This window comes from Parasteatoda tepidariorum, chromosome 4, assembly GCF_982258835.1.
Source record: "Parasteatoda tepidariorum strain Cologne lab strain chromosome 4, Ptep-v5.0, whole genome shotgun sequence".
In the NCBI taxonomy this organism is placed as follows: Eukaryota; Metazoa; Arthropoda; class Arachnida; order Araneae; family Theridiidae; genus Parasteatoda; species Parasteatoda tepidariorum.
The window spans coordinates 227,683-253,494 of record NC_141758.1 but is presented as its reverse complement, the minus strand read 5'-3'; the positions used below and the strand labels follow the sequence as shown (position 1 = coordinate 253,494).

Genomic DNA, 25,812 nt, shown 5'->3' with positions numbered 1-25,812 from the left:
TTCCCCTCACGGCGGATCATCGACGGCTGCGTCGGCAGTGGGCTCTTGAGCACAGAGACTGGCGAGCTGATTGGCACCAAGTTGTCTTTTCAGATGAATCACGCTTCAATTTGTGGACCCATGATGGCCGTGTTCGTGTTAGACGTTATGCCGGTCAACGCTGCCTTCCTGAGTGTATTATTGAACGACATAGTGGTCGAACACCCGGAGTTATGGTCTGGGGTGCGATTTCGTATCATGGACGATCCAATTTGATACGAATTGAGGGTAATCTCAATAGCAACAGATACGTCCGTGAAGTGCTACAGCCCGAAGTCGTTCCTTTCCTTCAAGGCATCCCTGGAGCTATCTTTCAGCAGGATAATGCACGCCCACATGTTGCGCGGACTGTTAGAGACTTCTGTTCAGCACAACGCATGCAACTTCTTCCTTGGCCTGCTTATTCGCCGGATATGTCGCCTATTGAGCACGTGTGGGATATGGTTGGTCAGCGTCTCACTCGTGATCCGCGTCCTGCAGTTTCCAAAGACGAACTTTGGTTGCGCATACAAGCGATATGGAATTCTCTTCCTCAAGCAGATATTCAACATCTGTTTGACTCCATGCCACGTCGTATAGCAGCACTTATTGCAGCGCGTGGTGGCTGCACCAAATACTGATTTCGGACGCTTAATTTGTTTCTTTTGTTTTGAAAATTTCATCATTTATTTGTATCAGTACAAGTCGTTTCTGCATTAAATTTCATTTGATTCTGATGATTCTTTCATGGTGTTGCATTTTCTACAAACAGCAGTTTAGATTCTGAATGGTTAGTTCTAAAGAGAAAAAAATTTGTACATTCTTGCTCCATTATTTTCCAAATGCTTAGATTAAAAATTAATCAGTTCATAATTTTTTTTAGAATTAATTTTGAAAAGTCTAAAATTGTTTAGCATTGTTGTTTGTGCATTCTTATTGAAAAAAAAGGATGACGTCCTTAATTGGCAAAAAAGATCTGGAAGTCTTTGGTTATCATCAACATAAAAACATTATTAAAGTTATATGGCATTTACCATTTACTTGTAAATTTATATATTTTTCTTATATTTAACCACATTTTTAATCTAATTTGTTTTCAGATGGTATATTTAAAACTTAATATTTGAGGCTTAACTGTTGTGGTATTTATATTTAACTTATTTTTTCATTTCAACTTTTTTTATTAAAATAGAAAGTAATCATTGTGAAAATCTTATTCAAAGCATCAATTTAAATTATAGGCTTTGAGCAAAAGTGATGTTCCTTTATATAAAGTAATTATATGATATTATATGCAACAATTTATGATAAACATACATTCACATTCAGTGACCATCTAATTTACATAATTATTTTACTATATTCAACAAGTTCTATAATAACCAAAAATTTAATAAGAATTTAGAAAACAAGCTTACAAATTAAATTTCAATGTTAAATGCAAAGTGATCAGGTCTAAATCATTTGAACAAAATCAGTGCTAATGGAATGAAACTTTTTAGCATCTTATAGTTGACTAAATTTTAGTTTTAAATTCTAGATCTGTTTATTGTCAAGAAACAGAAATGACTGTAAAACAAACATAGTGACCCAAACTCTCCAGTAAATAAATTAGATACACTTATTTAACAGATTATTTTTATACATATAGACTTGATTATATAAAATAACTAAAAATTAGATAGCAATTCATGAAATTTTTAGTTTTTTTTTTTAATTTTGTCTAAAAAAAATTTCCAGGCTTCGGTCTGTTTACGGAAATGACTGGCAAGCAATCGGCGCTGCAATGGGAAGAAGTGCATCCTCTATTAAAGATCGCTGCCGACTCATGAAAGATAACTGTAATCAAGGTAATTCTATTTTAAACGTTATTTTATTCATTTGAGAATAATTTTATTTATTTCAGAAAGGAAGAACATCAATCATTCTAAGTCTTTTTGCTGTCAGATTTTGTACAAATTTTGGTTCTTTTTTTATTTTCGTTAAATTAATTGGAAAAAAATAAAGAAAACTTTTCTTTGTGTTTTCTTTGGAAGAACAAGTTTTAAAACTGGAGTAAATATGATTTGCTTAAATAGTTCCAGATATATAACAAATTACTAAAACATCAAGTCAAACTTTCAACAACTCTGTAATAACTATTGGTATCATAGTTTCCAACAGTATGAATGTGTCTTTAAAAGACATAGATTTAACCAGTAAGAGTTCATTTTTATGTCTGATTTTGAACTTTAGAAAATCATTTGCACTCCCTCTAACTTTTTGACCTTGAATCTTCTGTCAAATTATTTAAAATTTAATGATAATAAAGAGGGGTTAGATTTATTTTTCCCTGTATTCTCGGACTCTAACCCAGGATCCGCCTACCACTTAGCATATTTTATGTTAGCATTGTCCGTTCAAGCCAGATGCAGAATTCGTATCGACCATCCATCTCTGGGATTCAAACCTGTTCACCTCTTTGGTGGTGAGCTCTCTGTCCCCTGAGCCACAGGGCACTTAATTGTAATATTTCTGAATAAATATTTACATTTTCTAGTTAGAATTTTTTTTTATGACTCCAGCTTGTCAGGAAATGTAATTATCGAGCTAAGCCCTATACAACTATGTAAACTATTGCTTCTAAGCTAAGTCACTTCCAATCTTTTATTTGCAGGCAAAGAGCTCTTGTCTAAGTGTTGTGTTATAAAGTATTTGATATTTCAAGTTTTTGATTATTGCTTTTGATTCAAGATGTTTCTTTGAAAACTTCAGGAAAATGGTTGCCTGCCGAAGAACGGAGGTTGGCCGAGGCCGTGTACGACTTGACGAATGCTCTTCCCGGTGAAATGATATCGAGCGGTTTGTCTTGGGCTGTTGTAGCTGAGCGTGTAGGAACTCGTTCTGAAAAACAGTGCAGAACTAAATGGTTGAATTACCTGAACTGGAAGGTCGCTGGAGGAACCGAGTGGACCCGTGATGATGATGTCACTTTAATTTGCAGGTTATTAGCACTTAAGTTATTCATTATTACTGATATTGTTGGAATTGACTAATATAGGAGTTTATTTCTAAATACTTTATGATTTAAAAAAAGGAAATCTAGACTTTTTCTTGCTCTGTTTTCCCTAATACTACACATCCTATTTCCAAACAAGGATTAAGATTAACGTTAATAAGTGTAAAATTAAGAGATGTTTTCAAATTCAGTCAATTGTATCTGTAACTACAAAACTACTGGTCAGATTTTTTGAAAATTAGGTATAAACATAGGTTGATAAACAATAAAAAAAACATTCATGTGCTGTTATGAATGTGCAGAAGATATGAAACTGTGGTTATATAATTGATTAAAAATATATATATGTCTCCCTCTTACTAATATACAGGCCTTACAGAATGTTTGCAGTTTAGCTAATGATCTCTCATTCAACGATGCCGTTTTTATGGCCCTCTAGGCAGAATGTAGCAAAACTATCTAATTGAAGAAATAAGGAAAATAAAATGAAAATTCTCTTTTACTTAAAACAAATATGTTACAAAAATGTGAAAAATAAAATTTTCTTGTTATAAATACTCTATAAAAACTGTTAAAAGAAACATGATTTATAAGTGTACTGCATCCTTTCCTTATTTATATATACTCCTTTGTAAATGCAAACTATAGTTGAAAATTTGAGCTTTCTTGGTGGTAATTTTAAATTTTGATGTCTTTTGCCTAATATCTGAAACCGTGTAAATTAATCAAAAAAAAATTTCATAATTAGAAAGCTATTTTATCTTAAAATAATTCCATGTAGATTATATCTATTATTTTTTTATATTCTTAGAAATAGGATCCCAATTGTTTTGTCTAGAGAGTTAGTTTATTTCATTGTTATGGTTTGTTTTAGTCCTATTTGATTATATAGCTTGTTTGATTCAGTCCTATTTGTTGAATGGCCTATTTACTTGATTCAATTTTTTTCCCTTTCTTTTTTTAAGCTAATATCTGAAACTGTGTAGTTCTGGCAAAGTTCATAGAAGTCATACTATAAAATTTTTATCTTTATAGAACTCACTATATGTTATGGAAATCAAAATAGTTAAATGAAATGTTAAAAATTTTGTTCTTTACAATTTAAAAGTTTTCCTATCGTTATTATGTTAAATAATAAAAAAATGTTGTTTTTTTTTATCGGAATTATTTTTGGATAAATGATTTTCATAAATATCGTAAGCAATTCCTTCCTTTGAATAAATTATTAATATATGTGCGTGAATGGATTGACAGACCAACTTTCCAAAAAATAGATTTGTTTATTTAGAAAAGGTTTGTTCCTCATAACTTAAAATGTGCTTTGCACTTTTTATTTTGTTTAAGATCCTGCCCCTCAAACTTTTAAATAGATCAAAAATTTAGGTGCTCCTTTTTTTATTTACAGGGTATCCGCGCACCTGAAAAGTCATGAAAAATCATGGAAAGTCATGAATTTCAGTATTGAACAAAATTTGTCATGAAAAGTCATGATTTTTGCTATTTTTTAAAAAAAAATCATGGAAAGTCATGGATTTTGGTTTTCCAGTGTTGCAAGTGCTGCGCCAATTGAGGAAACCTGGGCCTATATGCTCCAAATTGAAGTAGTAGGCTTAAATTGCCCCGATCTGCGCCAAAAGGGATATTTTCCCCTGGGTATCGCCAAGTCACAATTTTGCGGCAACCAAGCTACTGCCATTTGATGGGTTGCTCTGGATTCAGTGGGAAGGATTCTTGCACTCTCATGTGCAACTCTGCTTCATTTTGCAAGATATTCTCAATTTCAGGTTTCATTTTCCACTCTCTGAAATGAAACCGAAACTTCCCAGGAATTTTCGGGGACCGACTAAGCATTGCCAAAGTTTAATAGCGAAAGAAAATTTTATTTCTCTTGTTAATTTCATCGTTATTGAAGAGCCATCGTCTTCGTCAATGGCAAGCTTATGGCCTTCTTGCTCTATTCTATTTATAGAATAGTACTCATGATCTTGGAATTAACTTGGGGACCATTCACTAAGTACATATTTTCATGTTGATCCTCAGAGCAGTCAAGAATAACAAAGCTTCATAACCTCAAAATTTCCATCTCCCTTTTATTAATTTAATTTAATAAAGATAAGAATTAATTAAGTTTCTTAAGTGTAAATTTTTATCTGAGGGACCATCCACTAATTGCATATTGTTTTTAAACATTTATTTTACTTTATTACTTTTTTTTACTAATATTTTTTTTTATACTTATTGCATTTTATTATTGTGTTATTACTTCCAAAATTTTCAGTGCTCTTATTTTGTTTCAGGAAAATACTTAATAATATTTAGAGGCAAGATTTTAAATAAGTATGAATAGAGTGGCTTTCAGAATTTTTAAAGCAGCAAAAAAATCTTATGTTTTTCAGATTTGTCATTCAAAAATACTTTCATTCATCTCTTAATGATTTGATTTAAAACAATTGATATAAAATTTTTTTAATTATCACAGATTTGTTAAATATTATGAGTGTAGGGACAATATAATAATTTACTTCTGACAAAAATTTTTTAGCTTCAATACTCATTGAATTTGCATTTAAAAATTTTTTTTTAATCATTTCATTAATGAAATATTGTACTGGGTAACCAACTTTAATTAAAGAAAATTAGGGGCCGTTCACTAATTTGCATTTGTAATATAAATTTATTAAAGTTTGCTTAATTCTTTACATATTTTTATAAATTCCGTATGATCAATATTAATCTTGTTAATGTTTTATTGAATAAACTATTACAAATAACATTTTTTTAAATTTTAAGAAAAATATACTCAATAACCTTAAATAATAGTTAAATTAATTAGAGTTTTAAGTTACCTTTTACAGAATTAAATAAAGTAATTATTAATTTAAAAAATAGTATGAGCCACTCAATATTGAATTTATTTAAATTGCTTTTGCCAGAAGCTCTTTTTTAAGTAATATTTCGCCTATATTAAATAAATGTTTAGGTTTTTTCCAAACTGAGACACCATTGATTCACTTGCTGTATTATGAAATGGTGTCTCTAGTTTAAGCATTGTTAGGGCGTTTTTTAAAAGAGTTCTGCTTTTCTTAGTTTGACAGGAAAGGACTTAAAATCTTTGGATGTAGAAAACGCAGAAATTTGGCAAAATTCAAATTTAATAGATGTTGGACTAGATACCACAAATGCGATGACATCATTATCTTCTTCAGTAAGAAATTCTATGTAGTTAGGTGCCAGGTCTATGGCACGTGCAAGAAAGTTATTAAAAGCATTGCCTCTTGAAAATAGGTTATTATACCATCTTAAATTGTTGCATCCTGTAATGAGAATGGAATTCTATTAAGTTAATAAGATATCTGGCAACAGTAACCCCATTCATTATAAAACCTGAAGAGGCATGTTTGTTACTGTTACGTGGAGAACCAGAAGGTTATTCTTGTGACTCAAATGAATATGCACCAATTGATGTGTTTTGGAAAAACTATTTTGCGAAGAAATATAATTTGGGAAATATCAAATATCCTCTTATACTTTTTAAAGCTCTTTTTTGCATACCACATGGGAATGCCGATGTTAACAGAGGTTTTAGTACTAGAGAGGTTTTAGTTTTTTTCATATGTGTGAATAAAAAGCTACTTGACAATAGGGCAAGTTTAAATTTGCATAGTGTTAATGATTTGAGACAAGTTGCGTCACTGGGGATTTAAATAACTTTAAAATTGATAAAGATATGGTTAAAGGAACTCGTGCAGCATTTAAAAATTATTCTGCTTGATTAGAGGTTGCGAAAAAAGAATGTGAAAACACTGAAACTGAGGAAAGCAGATTGAAAGTTGCTGAAATTGATTTGCTAAAAAAATTGAAGGCTTCTCAAGATCTATTAGCCGCAGCTGAAAAAAATATTAAAGATGGGTTAAATAATAAAGACATGTTGATTATAGAAAGCGGACAGATCCTCTTATCTGAGGCTAAGTCGAGCATGGCAGAATATTTAACAGAATTGGAAGCTACCAAAAAGAAACTTAATTTGTTTATGCAGGGACCTTTAAAAAAGTTAAAAAAAAATAAGATATGCCATTAATGAACAAAATTGAAAACTCTTGTTTTAATTCTTTTTATTAAATATGCTCCAAATCTTTGTTTCGCTGCTCCAAAATTGCTTTTGTGTTGCTTGAAAGATGCTCCAAAACCATGTTTTGCCACTTGCACCACTGGTCTCCGAAAAATCTAATTTTTATAATGGAATCCCCCCCCCCCAATTTCATCCTGTTCCAAACATCTGAATTCCTAATAAAATCACCACTCAGGCATATTTTATTAGAATATAAAATGATTTTATTATGTTCTTTAAAAATTATGGTGTTCTTTCAAAAAATGAAAGAAAAAAGATTTCTTGATCGAATTATCTTTTAAACTCTTCTGTCATTTAATAATTCTTATTATTTATTTTATTTAATTTTATCAATTTAAAATTCTAGTTGAAGCAAACCAGTCATTGCAATTTTTTTTTTCCTAAATGAGAACAGAAAAATCAGGAGTATTTCTTTCCTTTCAGATGAACAAGAAAAGTATCTTTAGAATATAATTCTACAGAAAAAAAATTATTTGCTTTTTTTTTTTCTAGCTATTTTATTGTTTCAATTCTCTCTTTACTCTGTTTTTTAAATTTAAAATCTATAAATATGAAGATGCAGAGTATAGTTTTGGTTATGCCTTTTATTATGTTATTATAATGCTTTTTTAAATTTATTGTTGCGTTTTTGTCGGAGAAAATAGTAACTTCGTTAAGTCATGAAAAATTCTTGGAATCAGTCATGGAAAATCATGAAAAGTCATGAATTTGAAAATCTTAAATGCAGCAGATACCCTGTATTTAGCATAGTGCACTGTACATCTTATCTGAAAAATAAAATAAAAATATTTGTTTTCTGACCAGCATCAAACTATCTCTGTGATTCAGTTTTGAAGAAAAAAAATTGGTTCCAAAATGCAATTATTCTGTATATTGGTTTTGAAAAATATACTTTTTGGACAAAATAAAATAATTATGCACTTATTCATTGTTCAAAAGAACAAGTTTGCTTGTTTAGCTGAATTTTATTTATTGAACGAATAATTTTTATGTAATTCCAGGGTGTATGCTCTGAGTGCCTCAGATGAAAATCAGGTAGATTGGAATGAGCTTTCTAAAGACTGGATGAGGTTTGTCCCACAATATTTTTTTTTCTATTTAATGTTATTCAAAGATTGTCAAAAAAAAAATCCATTTGTTTTCCATAGTGTGAGGTCACCACAATGGTTGCGTGGGAAGTGGTGGAGCCTTAAAAGACATGTGCCAAATTCAAACACTGTATCGTTTCAAGGTAAACTATTTATCCCATTGAATGAATTAATTCCACCTACTTTTTATTTCCTGCAGGGCGATTCCACGAAAAGTGGTCCTGAGTGACTAAATTTTCAAAATTATCGTAAAATCAAAAATGACACAATTTCGGAATCTAGAAGATGTACATTTTTTAATAGTTAAGATAGTTTTTTGAATTACAAAAAATATTTATGTGAATTCTAACAAAAGGTGGAACACTGTGAATTTTAACAGGAGTTCTCTTCTTTGTTATGTTATATTCCAATGGAGTTCTTAAAATATTAAAGAGCAATAAAATAGTTTTTAGTAATAAATATAGCTATTTTACTCTTTTATCATTGTTTAATGTATTTTTTTAATTTGGCCTAAATTTTTTTGCTTGTTTGAAAGTCGATTAATCAAGATAGTCTAACTTCCCAGTAACACACGTAACATAATTTTGCATTTTTTTCTGTAAAAACTTTAGTAAAAAAGAAAATTTAAAATTTTTTTGTTTTATAAATTAAGAAGGCAAGATATGCAACGGAAAAAATTCTCGAATTAAAACTGCCAATAGTTAAAATTTTATAATTAATTTTATTCAAGGTAACACACGTAACGAAAAGTTACGCGCGTTACTGTTATGTGTGTTAGAGGTACTTATACACTTTAATTATTTATTTATTTTCAATAAAATATTTAAATCATGTTCGGACATTTTTTATAACCGCCGCGCAACTTTAATGCCACAAATACGGAATTGTAAGATTGTGGTTTTTTGTAAAATCTGGTCGGTATAAGCATTAATAAAAAAACAGCATAATAAGACGATAATTTTGAAACTTTTGGAAATTGTTTTCCCAAACTTCTATTTGTTATACGTTTATGTTTAAGTAGAATATTTCGACTGCATTTGCTAGATTATTATAAAATGGATAAGTTTAAAATAGTGTCCTTATCTGGATTTAAAAGAATAAGAAGATGAAGAAAAAAAGAAAAGAGCATAAGATTCTGCACTTCAAAGGAAAGAAAATAAGAAAATAATGAAAGTTAGACTTGAACTTTCAAAACAGATTGATAATGATGTAAAAGGTTCACCACTAAGTATTTCAGATGAACTTAATTATTAATAAATGGATTTTCTTCAAAAGTTAGATTGTTTATACTATGCTTGTATTGAAACAAGAGCTGGTTCTCTGGATTATTACGGGGAAAAACGGGCAATAAAACGAAAGAACTATCTAACAATGTTTCTAAGAGAGGCTTATACTGATTTTTGTCAGTTCCATCCTAAACATTGTTTAATTTTCCATATTTAGTGCTTTATGACTAAAACATTTATTGCTACTGTAAAACTTAGAATCGAAACAAATATCATGAAATTTTTATTCTTTAACTGGAAGGCTAAAATTAAGTTTATGACAATACATGGTGATGGCAGAAGTATTTATGTATATAAAGTAAAAGAAATTTTGGATCTAATTGTTGGAAGGGTGCTTCTGATACTTACAAAAATTTCTCATTGCTTGTTATAGGTTTCTAACCATCATTTATTGTAGTTTGGTAACGATGAGAAAAAGATGACAATAGCTCACAATAAAAAATATATAATGGCAAATGTGCAAGAAGAATGTTTTGAAATAACTCTTGAAAATTGGACTAACTTTCAATTATACGTAAGAGTTAAAAGAATCCGAGGTGATACTTTCCAAACAAACATATCTAGCATTAAAACCAGGGAAATTCAAGTTGACTTTGCAATGGCATATTCTTTTGAATATCAAAACGAATTTCAATCAGCATTATGCTATCCAGCCACAGTTCCGTTATTCACAGCAGCTGTTGTCTTAGACGATACTCTCCTAAAGAGTTTAAAATAGAGTCCTTTACAATATTTTCCTAAGGCAAAGACAAAGGTGAAACAATGTCTACACTTTTATTTTAAGACTGTTTAAAAACGATTCTACTTCAGAAGATGAGCTAACAGAAACTTCTATAGTAATAAGTCAAGTTAAGAATTTAAAAATAAATATATGGTTGAATTATTTCATATTTTGTCAATCAAAATATAAAAAAAGAAATTAATTTGGAAATATTTTACGATATCACATGCAGAAGTTCCTTCAATGGGATAGGTGTGTTGTACAAAATCTTGAAAGCGAAGCAAAAGGCAAAGTTATTTATATCATTGTGTTGTTATACAAAAAAATTTATTTGCTATCCAGTGTTGTTTGCAAAGCTAACCAATCAACTCATGCCTAATACAACAGTATTATATATTAGCCAAAAGGAAATAAAGATATTAATTGAAAAGATCAATACATGGCAACATGACAAAGCATAAAATCTATGCATAAGTATCGTTAGATACTTGAATAAGATGCATAGATGCACATTGTGGCACACAAATAGTCAGTAAGTCAATTTCTGTGCCCTCCTGATCAGAAGTGCGCTTATAACTGAAATTAAAACGACATATGCTCTATCTCGGGAACATTATTGACGCAAATGCACATGCTTGTAAACTTAAAATGCAATATTTGCATAAAATAATTGGAAAATATGCATATTTTTGTTTCCAAACAGAAATGATTTTGAAGGAATAGATGTGCCTAAGATTTGCTATGTTTTACTCTCTAAACCAGTATAAAGAAGGGCTACAACCATCTTTCCAGACCATTAACTATTTTATTTGCTAAAATAAATTGTTTTTCTTCTGCTAAATTAAAATAAATAAATGTTTTAGTGCAACATTTATGACTTCTCAGTTGAAATATTCACAGAGGGTAACACACGTAACGTTCTGTTAACACACGTAACGTTCTGTTAACACACGTAACGTTCTGTTAACACACGTAACGCACCAATTTCACCAAAATAAAGAAGTTTTTACTGTTGCAAGAAATTTTTAAAAATCACTAAACACAGCTTCGATATTGTATCTCTCTATAAAAGAAAATATCTTAATTTTTTGCCTTTATACTTCACAGAATTAAATGAATATATTTAGAGTTTCAAATATCTAGCATTATAAAGGGTAACACACGTAACAAAATTTCATAATTTTTTTTTTTCAACATCAAATTAATTTGCGCCTTCAATCTTCGTTTTGAAAACTTACAACACATATAGATTTAACAACAAATTAAGAAAAACATAAAAAATATCTAACAAGTTTAATTTAATAAGTGTTAAAGTTGAAATATGTCGTGTAAAAGTAACAAACGTAACGAAAGAATTGCCCTGCAGTAATTTCTTTTTCTTGTATAATTTTAATTTTAAACTAATTGTTCCAGTGTGAACTCGATTAGAAATGTTTTAACTGCTCAAATAGATTACAGCATTACTATAATTATTCAGCTTGCAGGGGATTTTATTAAAATTTAATTCTGCATTAAAAATAAAAAAACTTTTTTAAGAGCGCTCTTTTGACCAAACTACAGTGGGTGATCGGTTAACGAACATAATCCGTTCCAAGATTATGTTCGTTATCCGAATTGTTCGTTAACCAATCATCGATTCACCATAGACTTCTGTGTGAAATCGATTAATTCGTTCTGGAGACCCTTAAAATTAAATTTTAAAAAATTTCTAATTTCTTAGTAAGTTTTTTAAAAAATAATACATATATATAGTTTTGCATATTAATCAGTCCTTTTCATTTTTTGCTTATGGGGCATTGAAGAACGTGTCCAATGTCAATTACTTTTCTCTCTTTTTCAGGATTTTCCGGAAGTAATCAATAGCATTGTCGTTGTAAAGATCCCCAACCCTACTGACATTAGCTAGGTTTGGGTGCTATTCTAATGCCCTTGCTCTGACATCCTCCCACTTTTTCAAAAGATCTTTAATGGCAGATGTCGGCATTGGTCCTCTTTCGTCTTCCTCTCGTTTAGAAGGAGAGACATTTCGCTGTGTTTCTTGGTGTTCTTCATTCAAAATTTCTTGGAGTTCTTCTGTCTTCAGTTCATCTTCATGTCCCATTATAAGCTCTTCCATGTCATCCTCGTTCACCTCCACTTCCAGATCTTTAGCAGTTGTCAAAATTTCATCCATAATTTCAGGGGTGTCTCCCTTATCACCTCCGTCTCCTTGAACGAAGGATGGACACAGCTTCCGCCAAGCAGAAATCAACTGTCGCTGTGTGGCTTCTGACCACGCCTTTTGAATGATACGAATAGCTTCAAGAATGTCAAATTTTTCTTTCCAAAACTTTTTTAAAGTCATTGTTGAGGAGAATTGGCTTGCTTCAAAGCACCGACGAAACAGCGCGTGAGTGTACAATTTCTTGAAAGCCGCAATAACCTCCTGATCCATCGGCTGAATCAGCGAAGTCGTATTCGGAGGTAAAAACTGAACTGTCAGCCAGGGAAAGTCTGTCAACAAATTATCTTCAAGATCCTTTGGGTGTCCTGGTGCATTGTCCAATAGCAGCAGTGCTTTCAATGGCAAGTCATTGGCATCAAGGTAGTCTTGATGCTCGGGGCACAAACTTCAAATAGCCATTCTTTGAAAAGATACTGCGTGACCCATGCTCTCTGATTCGATCTCCATATTACTGGCAGTTTGCTCTTAATTATGGAATTTTTTTTAATACTCTGGGATTCTCAGAGTGGTAAACGAGAAGTGGTTTAAGCTTCATATCACCACTAGCCTTAGCTCCCAAAAGTAACGTCAATCGGTCTTTCATAGGTTTATGCCCAGGAACACTTTTCTCATCTTTCGTGATGTAGGTACGGTTCGGCATGCGTTTCCAAAGCAAACCAGTTTCATTACAATTAAATATTTGTTGTGGGCGATACCCTTCTGTTTCAATGAATTCTTGAAATTTGAGACAGAACTTCTCAGCTGCTTCTTTACCGGCACTAACAGACTCACCACGCATTAATACATGTTTAATTCCAAACCTTTTTTTTAAACTTTGTAAACCAGCCAGTGGTAGCCTTGAATTCTAACTCCTCGGATGACGAACCTGGAGTTTGTTCTTTCAATTTCTCAAAAATTTCTCTAGCCTTCTCTTGAATGATAGGCATACTAGTTACACCTCGTTTCATTTCCCGTTCATATATTCAAACTAAAAGCAACCTCTCCATTTTATCATGGATGGCACTTCTTTGCGTCGCAGATGTGATTTTCGTTACTCCTTCAGCTCCTCATAATAATAATGATTGAATGACCTTTAAATTCATTGTTAATTCAAGTTTCATTTAGTAATTATTAATACTAAGCATGCTTTAAGCATTTCTTCTTTCAGTGATCTTATTTTGTATGCAAAATGATAACAAATGTTTAATATTATTTTTTTTTTCAGGCCGAGAAGTGTTCGTTAGAATTTGTTTTGTTCATTATCCGAATATGTGTTCGTTGTCCGAACACAAAAAATCTTTCTTGAAAGTGTTCGTTATCCAAATATGTGTTCGTTAAACGATTTGTTCGTTAACCGATCTGTTCGCTAACCGATCACCCACTGTATTGGGACCACATTTCCTAGATTGCGGCTACCCCCTATTTATTCAGAGAAAATATGTTTTTGTGTCTGATTTTGTAACTTAAAATATCATCTGCACTTATTAATTATCATATTTGAGGTCACCCCCTCGAGCAATTAAGATTGTGTTCTAGAACGTGAAGATCGGATCATTAGATCAAAAGTTATTCAGGGTGGAAAAATTTTTTATGCTAACACTTTTAGATTGTATTTTTATGAAATAGTCAAATTCATTAAAAAAGGAAGTACAACTCTCTACTCAACTGAAATTCCTAATTTTAGCTCATAGTTAATTATTTGCATTTTTTATTTTATTTATTTAGCATTCATGCTAATGAATGCTCCTTATTTATCAAAATCTTAATATTTTTATCTGAGTACTGAAAATTTATGAACTTTTTCCGATGTCCTAAAAATGTTTCTTTTTTTTTATTTGTGGTAACAGATTTACCATAACTATAAAAAGAAATTTTTTTTCTAAATTTTACTGTTTTTTATTTTAATTTTTTTTATTTATTTTTTTTTTTTTTTTAAATAAAACCAGAGTTTTTAAACCCCCAAAAATTAAAGTTGATAGGTCCGACATATCTGACAAATATTTAATAATGTTTCAAAATTTTGTTTTAAATAAGGATTATTGTGATCTGCAACGAATAGTATCATATTATTTGCTCAAAATAACAAACCTAGCAGACAACTGAATTCAATGCTATTTTCTATGCTAATAAATTCAATGTATCAATGCAGAAATGCATATAAATTGAAGAGCCTCTTGAAATACTTCAACTTCGTATCCAACTTCAGTGTGATAAGAGAAGCAACCTAAACATTTGCCATGAGATAACCTGGAAACTTCTTCAATGTTGAAATAATTTTTGCAACAAAATAAAGTATTTTTGCAAATTGTTTCAATACTTTTTATTATTTTTCTCAATTCCTGCTTTTTCTCTTAATCTCTTTCAATAGAGGTATGCGAGTACTTATATCAACATTTTGTCCTGAGAATCAAAGTAAAGGAGGAAGAAGTACCCAACACAGCTGTTATAAGCACTTCACTTCTACCAACTAATCTGGCTCAAGCAATATTTACACGTCCAAAGCCGGCTATTCTACAGTCGCCTCCTCCGCCCATTGTCGTCACTGCATCTCCTGCTCAAGGTATTCCTTTTTCTGATGATTTCTAATTGGCTACTCTTTTTTTTTTATCAAATAAGTCAACTCTTCAGGGATAAGTGGCTGAGTAAGTATCAAACTTCGTATATGATGTTAGATTTCATCAGGGAAAAAGCAAATTATTTAACCTCTATCCTAATTAGTTTTATTTCTCAAAGTTCTTTTTTTTTAATGGTCTGTGGTTTAACAACGTTTATTTAAAAAAAAAAAAAGAAGAGAGAGACATTTTGCTTACATCATATACAAGGAAGATTTTTGCTCTTCTGGTAAAGAATCTTAATTCTAGTTTATCTGCATAATGAATATTTTTTTTTAATTACGTCCATCATTTGCTCTCTCGAGAATGAGAAGTCTTGCAGTCCAATATAACAAAGAAATATCTCCAGGGGCGGAGAGCGTCTTGAAACTAGAAGAATTATGGGTCTCCTGAAGGGGCAGAGCAGTTCCATAGATGCCCGCCTTTCATATGGGCCCTATTTGTACATAGAGTACAGTTAGGAGAGTGAGAAAAACCAACACGGTGCAAGTTCGCATGTAAGTAATCGTGCCCCGTCAACAATTGGAGAGATGAAACACTGATAGCTCTAGGGAGATTTTTCGGAAGACAGGATGACAGAAGGCTCTCCCAAGGTTTTCCAGAAACTTGCTCTCTGTTGGAAGAAACCCGGAGACTTCGAAGCTTTAGTTTCACAATTTGTTTAACATTTCTCAAATTTGTGGGCAACACAGGGAGCTCCAATAGAGATGCCTCTTTAGCAAGGTTATCAGCCTTTTAATTACCCCATAAGCCACAATGGCTGGGGATCCATTAGAGAGTTATCTCTTTTCCACTAGACAGAAAAGCATTAATAATGTTTTTGCAATTGAATTCAATGACTGTAGGGAGTAGAACATATTTTGAAACAGTGTGAACTGCGGCCTGGCAGTCGATGAGGAGGACAAATCTAATTTCTATAATGATATGAATGAATATGAACAATGACATAAGTTTAGATCAAGTTGTTTTGTTTTAGTTAAATACTTAATAGTGTTATTGTAGCATCTAAAATAATCATTCAATAAACAAATGAAATCACAGTATTTAGAAAATTTCTTCGTGTCATCATTCATGGTGAGATACACTTGCTTGTTCTTTCTCACTCTTTTATTCTAACAAGTAAATATACTTTTGGAGATATTGTTGTAGGTTTAGGAGTGTTGAATCAAACATTTAGCTGACTTTTTGTTCGGTTATACTTGCTCTCCCAACTTTTACTAAAAAAATTCAAAAGATATGGCAGGAAATGCTGATGGAAGCATGTGATGGAACTAAAAAGAGACTTAAACTAGTTAAGAAAGTAAGAAGCGGTATTGTTTTAAAGCATTTGTTGTAAAGATTGCTACTTTAATTTAATGCAAAAAAGTTTTTCCATAATTTATTTTGTATTACTGTAACAAAAAATGGAAAGTGTTGGAGAACTTGTTGATATATCTCTAATAATGATTGAACTTTATTATAGAATTGAGATTCATTGACCTTGAGACAATTATTTTTACCTGGAGGGAAGTTATTCATTCCTTTATAATACTTATTTATATAGTAATAAATTCCTTTAATATAGACTCCTTAAATTTATCATAACTTTCTCCTTGATTTGAATCGCCCTTGTTCCCTTCAAAGCCATCACTATTATCCTTCCCATATACTCCTTTGGAATCTTATAGAAGTTCAACATTGTCTCAGCATAACTGAAATAAAAGGCCCATTCCTATGTCTTAGTCGGATGCTCCCATAAAACATTTTTTTAAATCTAAGTATTTATGAAAATTATCATATCTGTCATTTTCTCACAGACAATTTTCATTATTTGCCTCCCTCAGCTCCCTTTCCTCTCTTATTTTTTGTTGCTCCTGGTTCTCTTTCACTTTTTGTACCTCACGTTATTGTACCTTCCTGTCTTTTTGTTCCCTTTCTAATCTATTTTCTTTGATTTTTGCATGTATATCTTTGATATTAGTTCTTAATGTACTTTTCATGAATTTTTCTTCTTAATTTGCACTCTTTGTGATTAATACCCTAACGCTATAAGTTGTTACATTCTCAGGAATGGCCAAGGCTTTAGCTTCTTCTGAATAAGATCTTCCTTTTTTAAATTAATTTCACAAACACTAAAACAAAATTTCTATTTGAAGATATTCCGAGGCAATAATTGTAATTCAAAACTCATACCCAGACATTCTATACCACAGCCAAATACATGAAATGTAGAAAGGATTTACATAACATATTTTATAGCATGCAACATTCTAGATATACTATTACTCTTTATTACACATACTATGTACAATTTACTCTAATCAGTTTTAATTGCAAAAACACAATAAATACCTTGTACCCTTTTAGTATCCAGAAAGAAAATACACATTTATTTCTCATGAAATTCATAAACTCTTCAACACCATAAACTTAAGAGGAATAATCTACAATGACTTATTGTTGAATAAAAAAAGCTTTCATTGACCAATTTTTCCTGCCAAAATTACTTTTAACTTTACAAAATGCATAATCACAATAATTATCACTTTAACATGCCATTTACAGAACTTTCTTATCAGTAATATCATATTCAGTTCGCTATTAACATATGAAACTGCAATTTTAAGATACTCTTATACAAATTTTATTGAGATGTTTAATCAATATTTTTTTCTTCATTGACATTTATTCTAAGTAAACAAACAAACAATAATCTTCAAAAATGCTGAATCACTGTTAACTGTATCATTATTATTAATCATGCAAACAATTATATTATTAATTAGCCAATTCCTTAATCTGAGATAAAAATACACAAGGCGCACTTTAAACTAAAACCAAAAATAAAATTTTTCCCCTCAACTACAGCTCTTTTGATTTTTACCCCACAGGAAATATGTGTGTGTGATTTTTCATTCATGCATAAGATAAAGCTTAAAATATTTTATGCAGCTGATTATCACTAATATCATAGGTCATTCCACGTCCATTCACTGTCTACCATTGGTCGGCTTCTTACACAGCTCACCCTTTAGAGCAATAGGGTAGCAAAAGGGTTCTCCGTATCGCTTATGGCAATAACTATCTTTCAAGAAAAGAATTTCATAACAAGGCTTTTCTTCAATCAACATTACCAAAAGATTCACATCATTCTAAATTCTTATAATTTTCCACTGTTTAATCATCTCTGTTGAGGGGGTCGGACTGTATAAACGAAGATTTAAGGATTGACAAACGAGGACTATTTAACAATGTTTTTTAATGAAACAATGAATGACGCCATTCTGCAAGACATCTGACTACAACGGAACAAAAAACAACAAGAACTCTCCTTTTCGCCACATTAAATAGATAAAATGTAGCCAAAGCCATGAGTGGCACCAACAATCTCCTCAGACCTTTTTATCCTGCCAGGTGGAGTGAAAGCTGTCTTTTCATTTTCAGATTGTCCAAGGATTTCTCTAATTTTAATTAAACTTTGATTATCCCTTTTTGATTAACTCATAAAACTATTTATATAATTATAAAATGTCCCACTAGGAGCTACTCTGCAACAATTCCTCACCTCAACTCTTCTCTTTATCCACGCCATCTATATCAATTTAAAGTCTCCAATATCTTTTTTAAAATAGTTTCTCCCTCATGATAGGGGACTCACCCACTGACCTTGAATCCAGGGCATGGGAGTGGAGTCCTGACAAATATTATAAAAGCTTTTTAAAAATATCTTTTAAAAACTTTTAGATATTTTTCTATCTTTACTAATTATAGTTGTTTCAGGTTCTTCCCCCGTGGTGACATTAACTAATGCTGCCCCTTGTACTGTAGACATGACATCTGCTGTCCCAGTGCTTCAGGCCCTCGAAGTGATCCCTCAAAACATAATCACAACGAATCTTCTCTTGACTGCTCCTCCTCTTCCCCTTCCTCCCAACCAGATCATCATTCAAACCATGGTGGTGAGTTCTCTCCCTTCATACACACAACAAAAGTTGTTTTAATACTGGATTAGGTTGCAATTTTAATTACATTTTTTTTGTGTGTGTGTGTGCCTCAAATCAACTATTATGCAGATTCACTGATATTGTGGAAATGATTTTAGGAAGCTTGAATATTTATTTTTGCTAAAGCATGTAAAAAGCACTTTCAAAATTTAGTGTCATTTGGAAGCTGGTAATAAATGTTACATAAAAATAAAAAATATTCGAAAACATATGTTTCTTTACTATTGGATTGTTTTTTTTTTTCAAATCTCTTTTCGTTTAAATGGTTTTTATATGATAGTTTTTTGTTCATAATAGGTACTTTGGTTTATAATTGATTTAAATGTCTGAACCTTTCTTTCTCTCTACTACATAAATCAGTGATGTGGCAGCCCATAGAGCGCCAAGGTCTACCATGTCCATCTCAGTTTTCTTGATCATGGGCTCTGGAATGCAGGAGCAGATGTTCTGGTTAGGTTGTCAGCTGAACGCAGAACCCCCAGTGTTTAGTTCCCAAGCATGCTTGATCGACCTACTGAAGGGATGAATGGCCGAGTCAACCTTGCCCGGCCCGTGGATCGAACCCTGTGTAATTAATAAATCGCTTTGTTCTGGTACTATTGTGTACTTAAGACATGTTAAAACTAAAGTTATTTTACTGAGTAGTTAATTTTTTATTTGGTTGATTATGATTTTTTAACATTAAAAGTAGGGTAATCTTTCGAGAACAACAAAAATATATAAAGAAAATTCAGCTTTTTTTCTTTCCCCACCAAAAAGTCTAAATATTTTTTCCAGTTTGTATAATGAGAAGAAAAATTTGGAAAATAAGTAAAATCTAATAATATTTAGAAGTTTCCATGGCATACTATTATTGCAGAGAATTATAATAATTGAGCTTGATGCCATAAGAACTACCCTTAATAATTGTTCATTTTTCAGCCGGAAGGACAAGAAGATTCATCTCCTCATGTGATGATCAACACTCAGACGTCTCTTGCGTCCACTCAGATACCTTCTGCTCCACCCTCCCCCTCTACAGTATTAGATGAAGAAAGATCTCCCCTCATGGAAGCATCTTTTGAAACTCAGGTCTGATATTTTCCTCTAATCTTTTCTCCTACATTTTTAATTATTCATTACTAACTTTGTCAGAATGTTGATATCAAAGTTAAAACTTTATATATTTTTCCTTCTTAATGGAAAAATAAATCCCTCTTTCTATATTAAAAAAGAAAAAAAAATATGTTCGATTGAAATTTTTAAAATATTTTTTTTATAAATATGTATTTAACTTACATATAGAAAATATTAAATAAAATAGTAAAATTACGTTTTTTTCAAAACATTACAAATTTTTTATTCTAAAATATTTTATTATTAAATATTATTTACCTTAGTATTTATTTTGTTACTCACCTTTTATAGGAAAAAGTATGAAATTTTTTAAAGTGAAATTAAGAATGTTATGATTAATTTCCTATATCAATTTATTCAAGGGTGATAGTATTTCAGTAAAGTACTAAAATTCTAAGTTTTTTTTTATTGCAATGCTGAAAAACTGGTAATTTTTATGAAGATATTTTTACAAAAAATTTAAAATTTATTTTCTTTAAAGAAAGTTTTAAATTTTTTTTTATTGTCTTAATGTGTGTGAGGAGTTAAGAAAAAGCATGTTTTTTTTTCTCTCCATGGATTGTTATCAGTCTTCCCCTAGAAGAATTTTGTCCTTCACTTGCAGAATTTCTTACCATTCGTTATTTTTGTGTAGGGATTTTATTTTTCCTTGGTATATATTATTTCTTCGAATTTTTTCATTAACTCTATTGTCCTTGTATTTGTTAGTTTAATTTTATTAATATGGAACATTAATGTTTTTTTATCATTTCCCTTTAACTTTCTACTCATAATTTTATCATATTAAAACAATTTACAAAGTAAGCATCTCAACATACATCGCAATTATGTGGGAAAGTTACACCTTATCTTATTTGTCTGTCATGCACACTAGGCTGTCCATGGTCATGAGTTATTTTTTAACTCCTTATTCTAACTTATTTTTTAACTTTTTCCCACTACGTTTTTCTCAACAAACCCTACAAAAATTCAATCACATAAACTTATCAATTCAGATTTTCATTTGTTTCTTTCTCGGTAAAATATTTAAATGAAAAAATATTAATTTTGTTGAAGACATCAAAACCCTGCTTACAATTTTCCTTGAAGAAAAGCAACACAAATTTTACACTCTGATGAACTTTCTAAAACTTTGAGTATAGAAAGTTCATTATTGATAAATAAATATTTTTTATGAATATATTTTAAAAGTCACACCTGATAATTCTTACATTTTATTCTAATGATATTCTTTTTGCAGACTCTGAATGAAAATGACAACATGAATCAAGATTCAGACATTGAAAATGTGAATCATATTGTTGGTGATGACACTCACCTCATTTCCTCAGGTAATTTTTCCTTTTTTCACTTTCTCTCTCTCTCTAAAGATGGAAGCAGTACATAATTAAGAATAATTTGCTGGAGATTAACTAACTGAATAAAGTAAATTAAGTATCTGAATAAATACAAATTATCAACTTTTAGAAATATTTTTTTCCTTCAAAAAATAGTAAAAATTGTACTTTTTTTTTTCTTTTTAAAATACATGTTCATAACTGCAAGTAAAAAGTAAATTGTTAATGTCTCTTTCAACTTTTATTGTTTAAAAAATAAATTTGTTTGAATTCTTCTTCTATGGTCTGGTCAGTCAGTAAAATCTAGTAAAATTTTTGCCCATGATCGCTTACTATATCATCTGTAACATCTTTTGTTAAGATAGTGTCTAAAAAAGTATACAGCATTTTAGCTTTGCAAGATATTTTTTTTACCAAGTGTATGGTTAAAGCTTGGTTAATTCATTTCTAATGGTATCTGGATGATAAAACATAACGAGGGAGTTGATTGTGTAATATTATTTATTCATTTCAGATCCTATGTTAGCAGCAGGTTCTGGAACAGGAAATTCTGATATGGAATCTGAAAAGATGCATTCTCTGGAAGTTCATCACCTCACTCACAGTTAATTATAATAATCAATAAAAGTTATTTGATAGTTTAATCTATTTACTTCATTCGTTCGTATAGCAAGAAAAAAATTTCACAAAGAATGTTTTATTTATGCATTGAATTTCATTTTACTGGTCATCAAGAATCTTATTATATTAAGATTAAATTCTTCTTTCCTTTTTTTTTAGAAAAAAAGAACTTCTCTATTTCAAAATATTGTCGAGTCTCAGTAGCTCAGGGGTAGAATTCGCTTCTATAAAGCCGAAGGTCCTCGGTTCGATCCGGGAAGTGGACACTAATTTTTCTATTTCGTTTATGAGCATTCCAGAAGCTTCTGGAATGTTCAGTCTATGTCATTTCCTCTTTCGTTGTTCCTAGGAAGCTTCTAGAACATTATGTGATAGTATAAAAGCGATCCCGTGATTGTAAAGAAGAGTTCTTCTGGGCGCAGACTGGTTCCCGGTGTTTGTAAATTCCTGATGTTAATAAATTATCAAAACCTCATCTTGTAATCTTCACTAAATCTAAACACTTTAACGTGACAAATTTGGTGGAGGCGCCGGGTAAGAGTTAATCTCTCAATCAATATCACGGAGCAAAACACTGACCGGCTTAGAAGAAGCCGTCGAGTCCAAGGACTTCTACCTGAATTTGGACTATATGAAAAACCTAAAGAAGCCGTTCCTGAAACGACTGTGCCAAAGACAGCCATGGCCAATGTGCCAGAGACAGACATGGTCACTGGGGACCAACAGGATATTAAACCTGCCTTTTGGATGACGCCAACAGTTGCTGCTGAAGCCAGGAAACCAACAGTCTTTCGGGGTACTCCAGGACGAGATCCGACAAAATGGCTGAAGGAATACCAGAGAGTGTCATCGTACAATCATTGGGATGACACTATGCAATTAGCTAATGCCTACTTCTTCCTGGACGGCACCGCAAGACAATGGTACGAAAACAATGAGGACTCACTGACGTCTTGGACTTTATTCGAAAGTGGTTTGAAAGTGACCTTTGGAGATACCCAATCCTACCTCCGACGAGCCAAAGACCACCTCAAGTTTCGCGCGCAAAAATCCGGCGAACGCATCCAGTCTTACATTCAAGACGTTCTCGGACTTTGCATTCAAGTTGACCCGACCATGTCCGAAGGAGATAAGGTTTCCCACCTCATGAAGGGCGTCGCAGAAGATGTCTTCCAAACCCTTCTTACGAGAGAAATCCTAACAACAGCCGATTTTACAAAGTGGTGCCTGTACATAGAAGAAATGAGACAAAAGAGAGTGGGACGGTACAAGTTTGCCAGATTACCTAATGTTGTCCCTATGGCCGCAGCGGACGAAGCACCTGACTTGGCTGTGCTAATTTGTCAGATTGTCAGAGACGAAATTCAACATGTAAACGCGCAGCCATTCGAAGTCCATCCCCGTGAACTGCAAACTACTGAGGCTTCTATTCGAAGCGAGATGGACCGATCCATAGCAGCCCTTACAACCAACCGACCTCCCTTTATCACGACAGGACGCCCGATTGCAAGACCTCCTAGACGTTTGACTACATACGCCGCAAAACCACAAAATAATGTTCCTTGGAGTGAACCCCAACGGAAGACCGACCTGTGGCGTACCACGGATAACTGTCCGGTGTGCTTTCATTGCGGACGACCGGGGCATGTCGTTCGCTATTGTTGGGAACGCCCAAGGCCGGATTAACCATTAAGCACACTAAGCACGTGCTTAGGGCACCAGGTGATAGGGGGGGCATCACAAAGCCTGACTAAATGTTAGCAGTACATATTTTTTTTTTTAAACATTGCTTAAAAAATGTATCATTTTGAGCTTCCATTTTAAGAGTAGGTAACAAGCTTTTCTAAGTACAAAATTTTACATAATAAAAGAAAAAAAAACAAAAGATGTTATGTATCAAAAATTTTTGGTCTTATAATGAAATTAGGTAGCGAATTTCTATGCGATAAAAGCTCTATTTATTTATCCATTACAATGATTCTATAACATACTACTGCGATTCATGTTTACAGAATATTTTTCACAGTTGTAGCAAAGTTAATACTTCGTCAATTTGATTTATGCATGTTTGCAGTTTTTGTGCATGTTTTTGTTTTTATGTGCTGCACATTTTTCAAAAATATTTGCTTACATTATGTTTTTAATTATATTCTCATTGCAACTGGAAAAAGAAGTCATCAAATTACGAAAAGGTTGTGTTACAAAAATTTATTTCAAAATTTTACGTCAAATAATCAACAATCTGGAAATAGCCGAATATTGAAATTAGATTTTAAGATTTAGAATATATACTATGTAATATGAATGCAAGCAGCTAGTCTTTTAATAAGGAAGGAATTACAGGTTCCTTAGTCCTTAGAGTCTTGTATAAATACAAATGTTATAAAAGTTGAGCACATAAGATGTGTAAATTCACAATGTGATTTGGATGTTCGTTGACGGTGAAAAATACGTTAAAAAGAGTATTCATTAAAACTAGTTTAATTTTAAAATCAAATATAAGAAATAAGTAGCAATAAAATCAAATTTTCAATCATTGAATTGGGTTTAAGTGCAAGTAAACTATATTTTGTACATCTTATAACGAAATGTGTAGAAATTACAATTAGGAAATAAGAAAAGTTCTGAAAATTTCAAATCAAAAATAAATAGCCAATTAAGGAAAAATATTTTTATTAATTGAATTTAAAAATATGTTTAATAACTAATAAAGAAAATCCTTAATGATAATGATTAAAGTTTGAACCAATCAAAATTATTATTGAAAATGTATATAACTATGTAATTTCATCAATTTTTATTAAGATGATAATTCGAACATGTAAATATTTTGAAAATAATAATATTATTTCTGTCACTAAAAATAAATTTAATCGTTGTTATTAATTTTTACTTGCAGCTCGTGTGTACATCAGATTGAAATAAATAAATAACTAATTAAGGTATTTCCATTGTCCATTTAACTTTTTCTTAAAATAAAAATTGGTCATTCTGCATAAACGAGTGGGAAAAAAATTGTTGTTCCTGTTATTTTATTATAAGCACCAGACTGCTGGGAAACGTGGTCCAATTTAACCAGATCTTGCTTTCTGCATGTAACAAACAATCCCGCTGTAAAACAACAAAAGCTGTTTATTGCCAGCATTCGATTTCATGAATTCAAAGGCTCCTGAAAAGGACCACCGTGATTGTCCCCAACATATGTGTTAGAATACAAAGCTACATTTTCCGAGAAGAACCACTTTAAGGACAAGACTAGTGTAACCAATTGATTTACTACAGACAGAGAACATCCTTTCATCTCAGATATCTTTAAGCATCCTATAGGCGACTCGTTCTCCCTTCCTTTTTTTTAGAGAAAAGGGTTCATATCTCAGAAAATTCAAATTGTCTTCCTTTCGAAGGCTACAGGTACAAATAAATGGTGACTTAAGATTGAAGAAAGTGGGAGGTCTAGGAAAAGAAAAGTTTCTTGATTGACATAATTTTCAACCAATAACTTTATTTAAGCTACGATCAGTAACTAATTTCCCGTATTTACACACCCCCGTATATACACACAAATTAAACATTTTGGTAAACACTTTCAGTGGCGTACGCAGAATTTTTTCAAGGGGGGGGGGGGTTCATAATTTTCAGAAATTACTAAAAGAAATTCGAGTATGTAATAAAGCACTATTACTTCCCTAATTTAGACAGC

General features: G+C 31.5%; 2 protein-coding genes across 5 annotated transcripts in view; both read left to right on the top strand.

Moving 5' to 3' along the window:
- The window catches only part of LOC107438692 (uncharacterized), a 74,372-nt gene extending 52,237 nt beyond the window's left edge, over positions 1-22,135 (top strand). For all 4 annotated transcript variants that reach the window (XM_016051022.4, XM_016051029.3, XM_016051037.4 and 1 more), the window contains exons 8-16: positions 1,759-1,868; positions 2,773-3,001; positions 8,147-8,215; positions 8,294-8,376; positions 14,812-15,003; positions 18,815-18,993; positions 19,960-20,109; positions 21,395-21,485; positions 22,006-22,135. In XM_016051022.4, the coding sequence (XP_015906508.2) occupies positions 1,759-1,868; positions 2,773-3,001; positions 8,147-8,215; positions 8,294-8,376; positions 14,812-15,003; positions 18,815-18,993; positions 19,960-20,109; positions 21,395-21,485; positions 22,006-22,100 (1,198 nt within the window). In that variant the 3' untranslated portion in view covers positions 22,101-22,135. The remainder of the gene's footprint in view (positions 1-1,758; positions 1,869-2,772; positions 3,002-8,146; positions 8,216-8,293; positions 8,377-14,811; positions 15,004-18,814; positions 18,994-19,959; positions 20,110-21,394; positions 21,486-22,005) is intronic.
- A 527-nt stretch (positions 22,136-22,662) lies between these two features.
- LOC139425716 (uncharacterized) lies at positions 22,663-23,929 on the top strand. Its single transcript, XM_071181561.2, has one exon. It carries the CDS (start codon positions 22,794-22,796, stop codon positions 23,796-23,798), a length of 1,005 nt encoding a protein of 334 aa, XP_071037662.2. The 5' UTR covers positions 22,663-22,793; the 3' UTR covers positions 23,799-23,929.
- The last annotated feature ends 1,883 nt before the right edge of the window (positions 23,930-25,812 follow it).

Coding starts and splice junctions, on each gene's coding strand:
- LOC139425716 (XM_071181561.2), top strand. CDS start 22,794: ATGGCCAATGTGCCAGAGACAGACATGGTCACTGGGGACCAACAGGAT.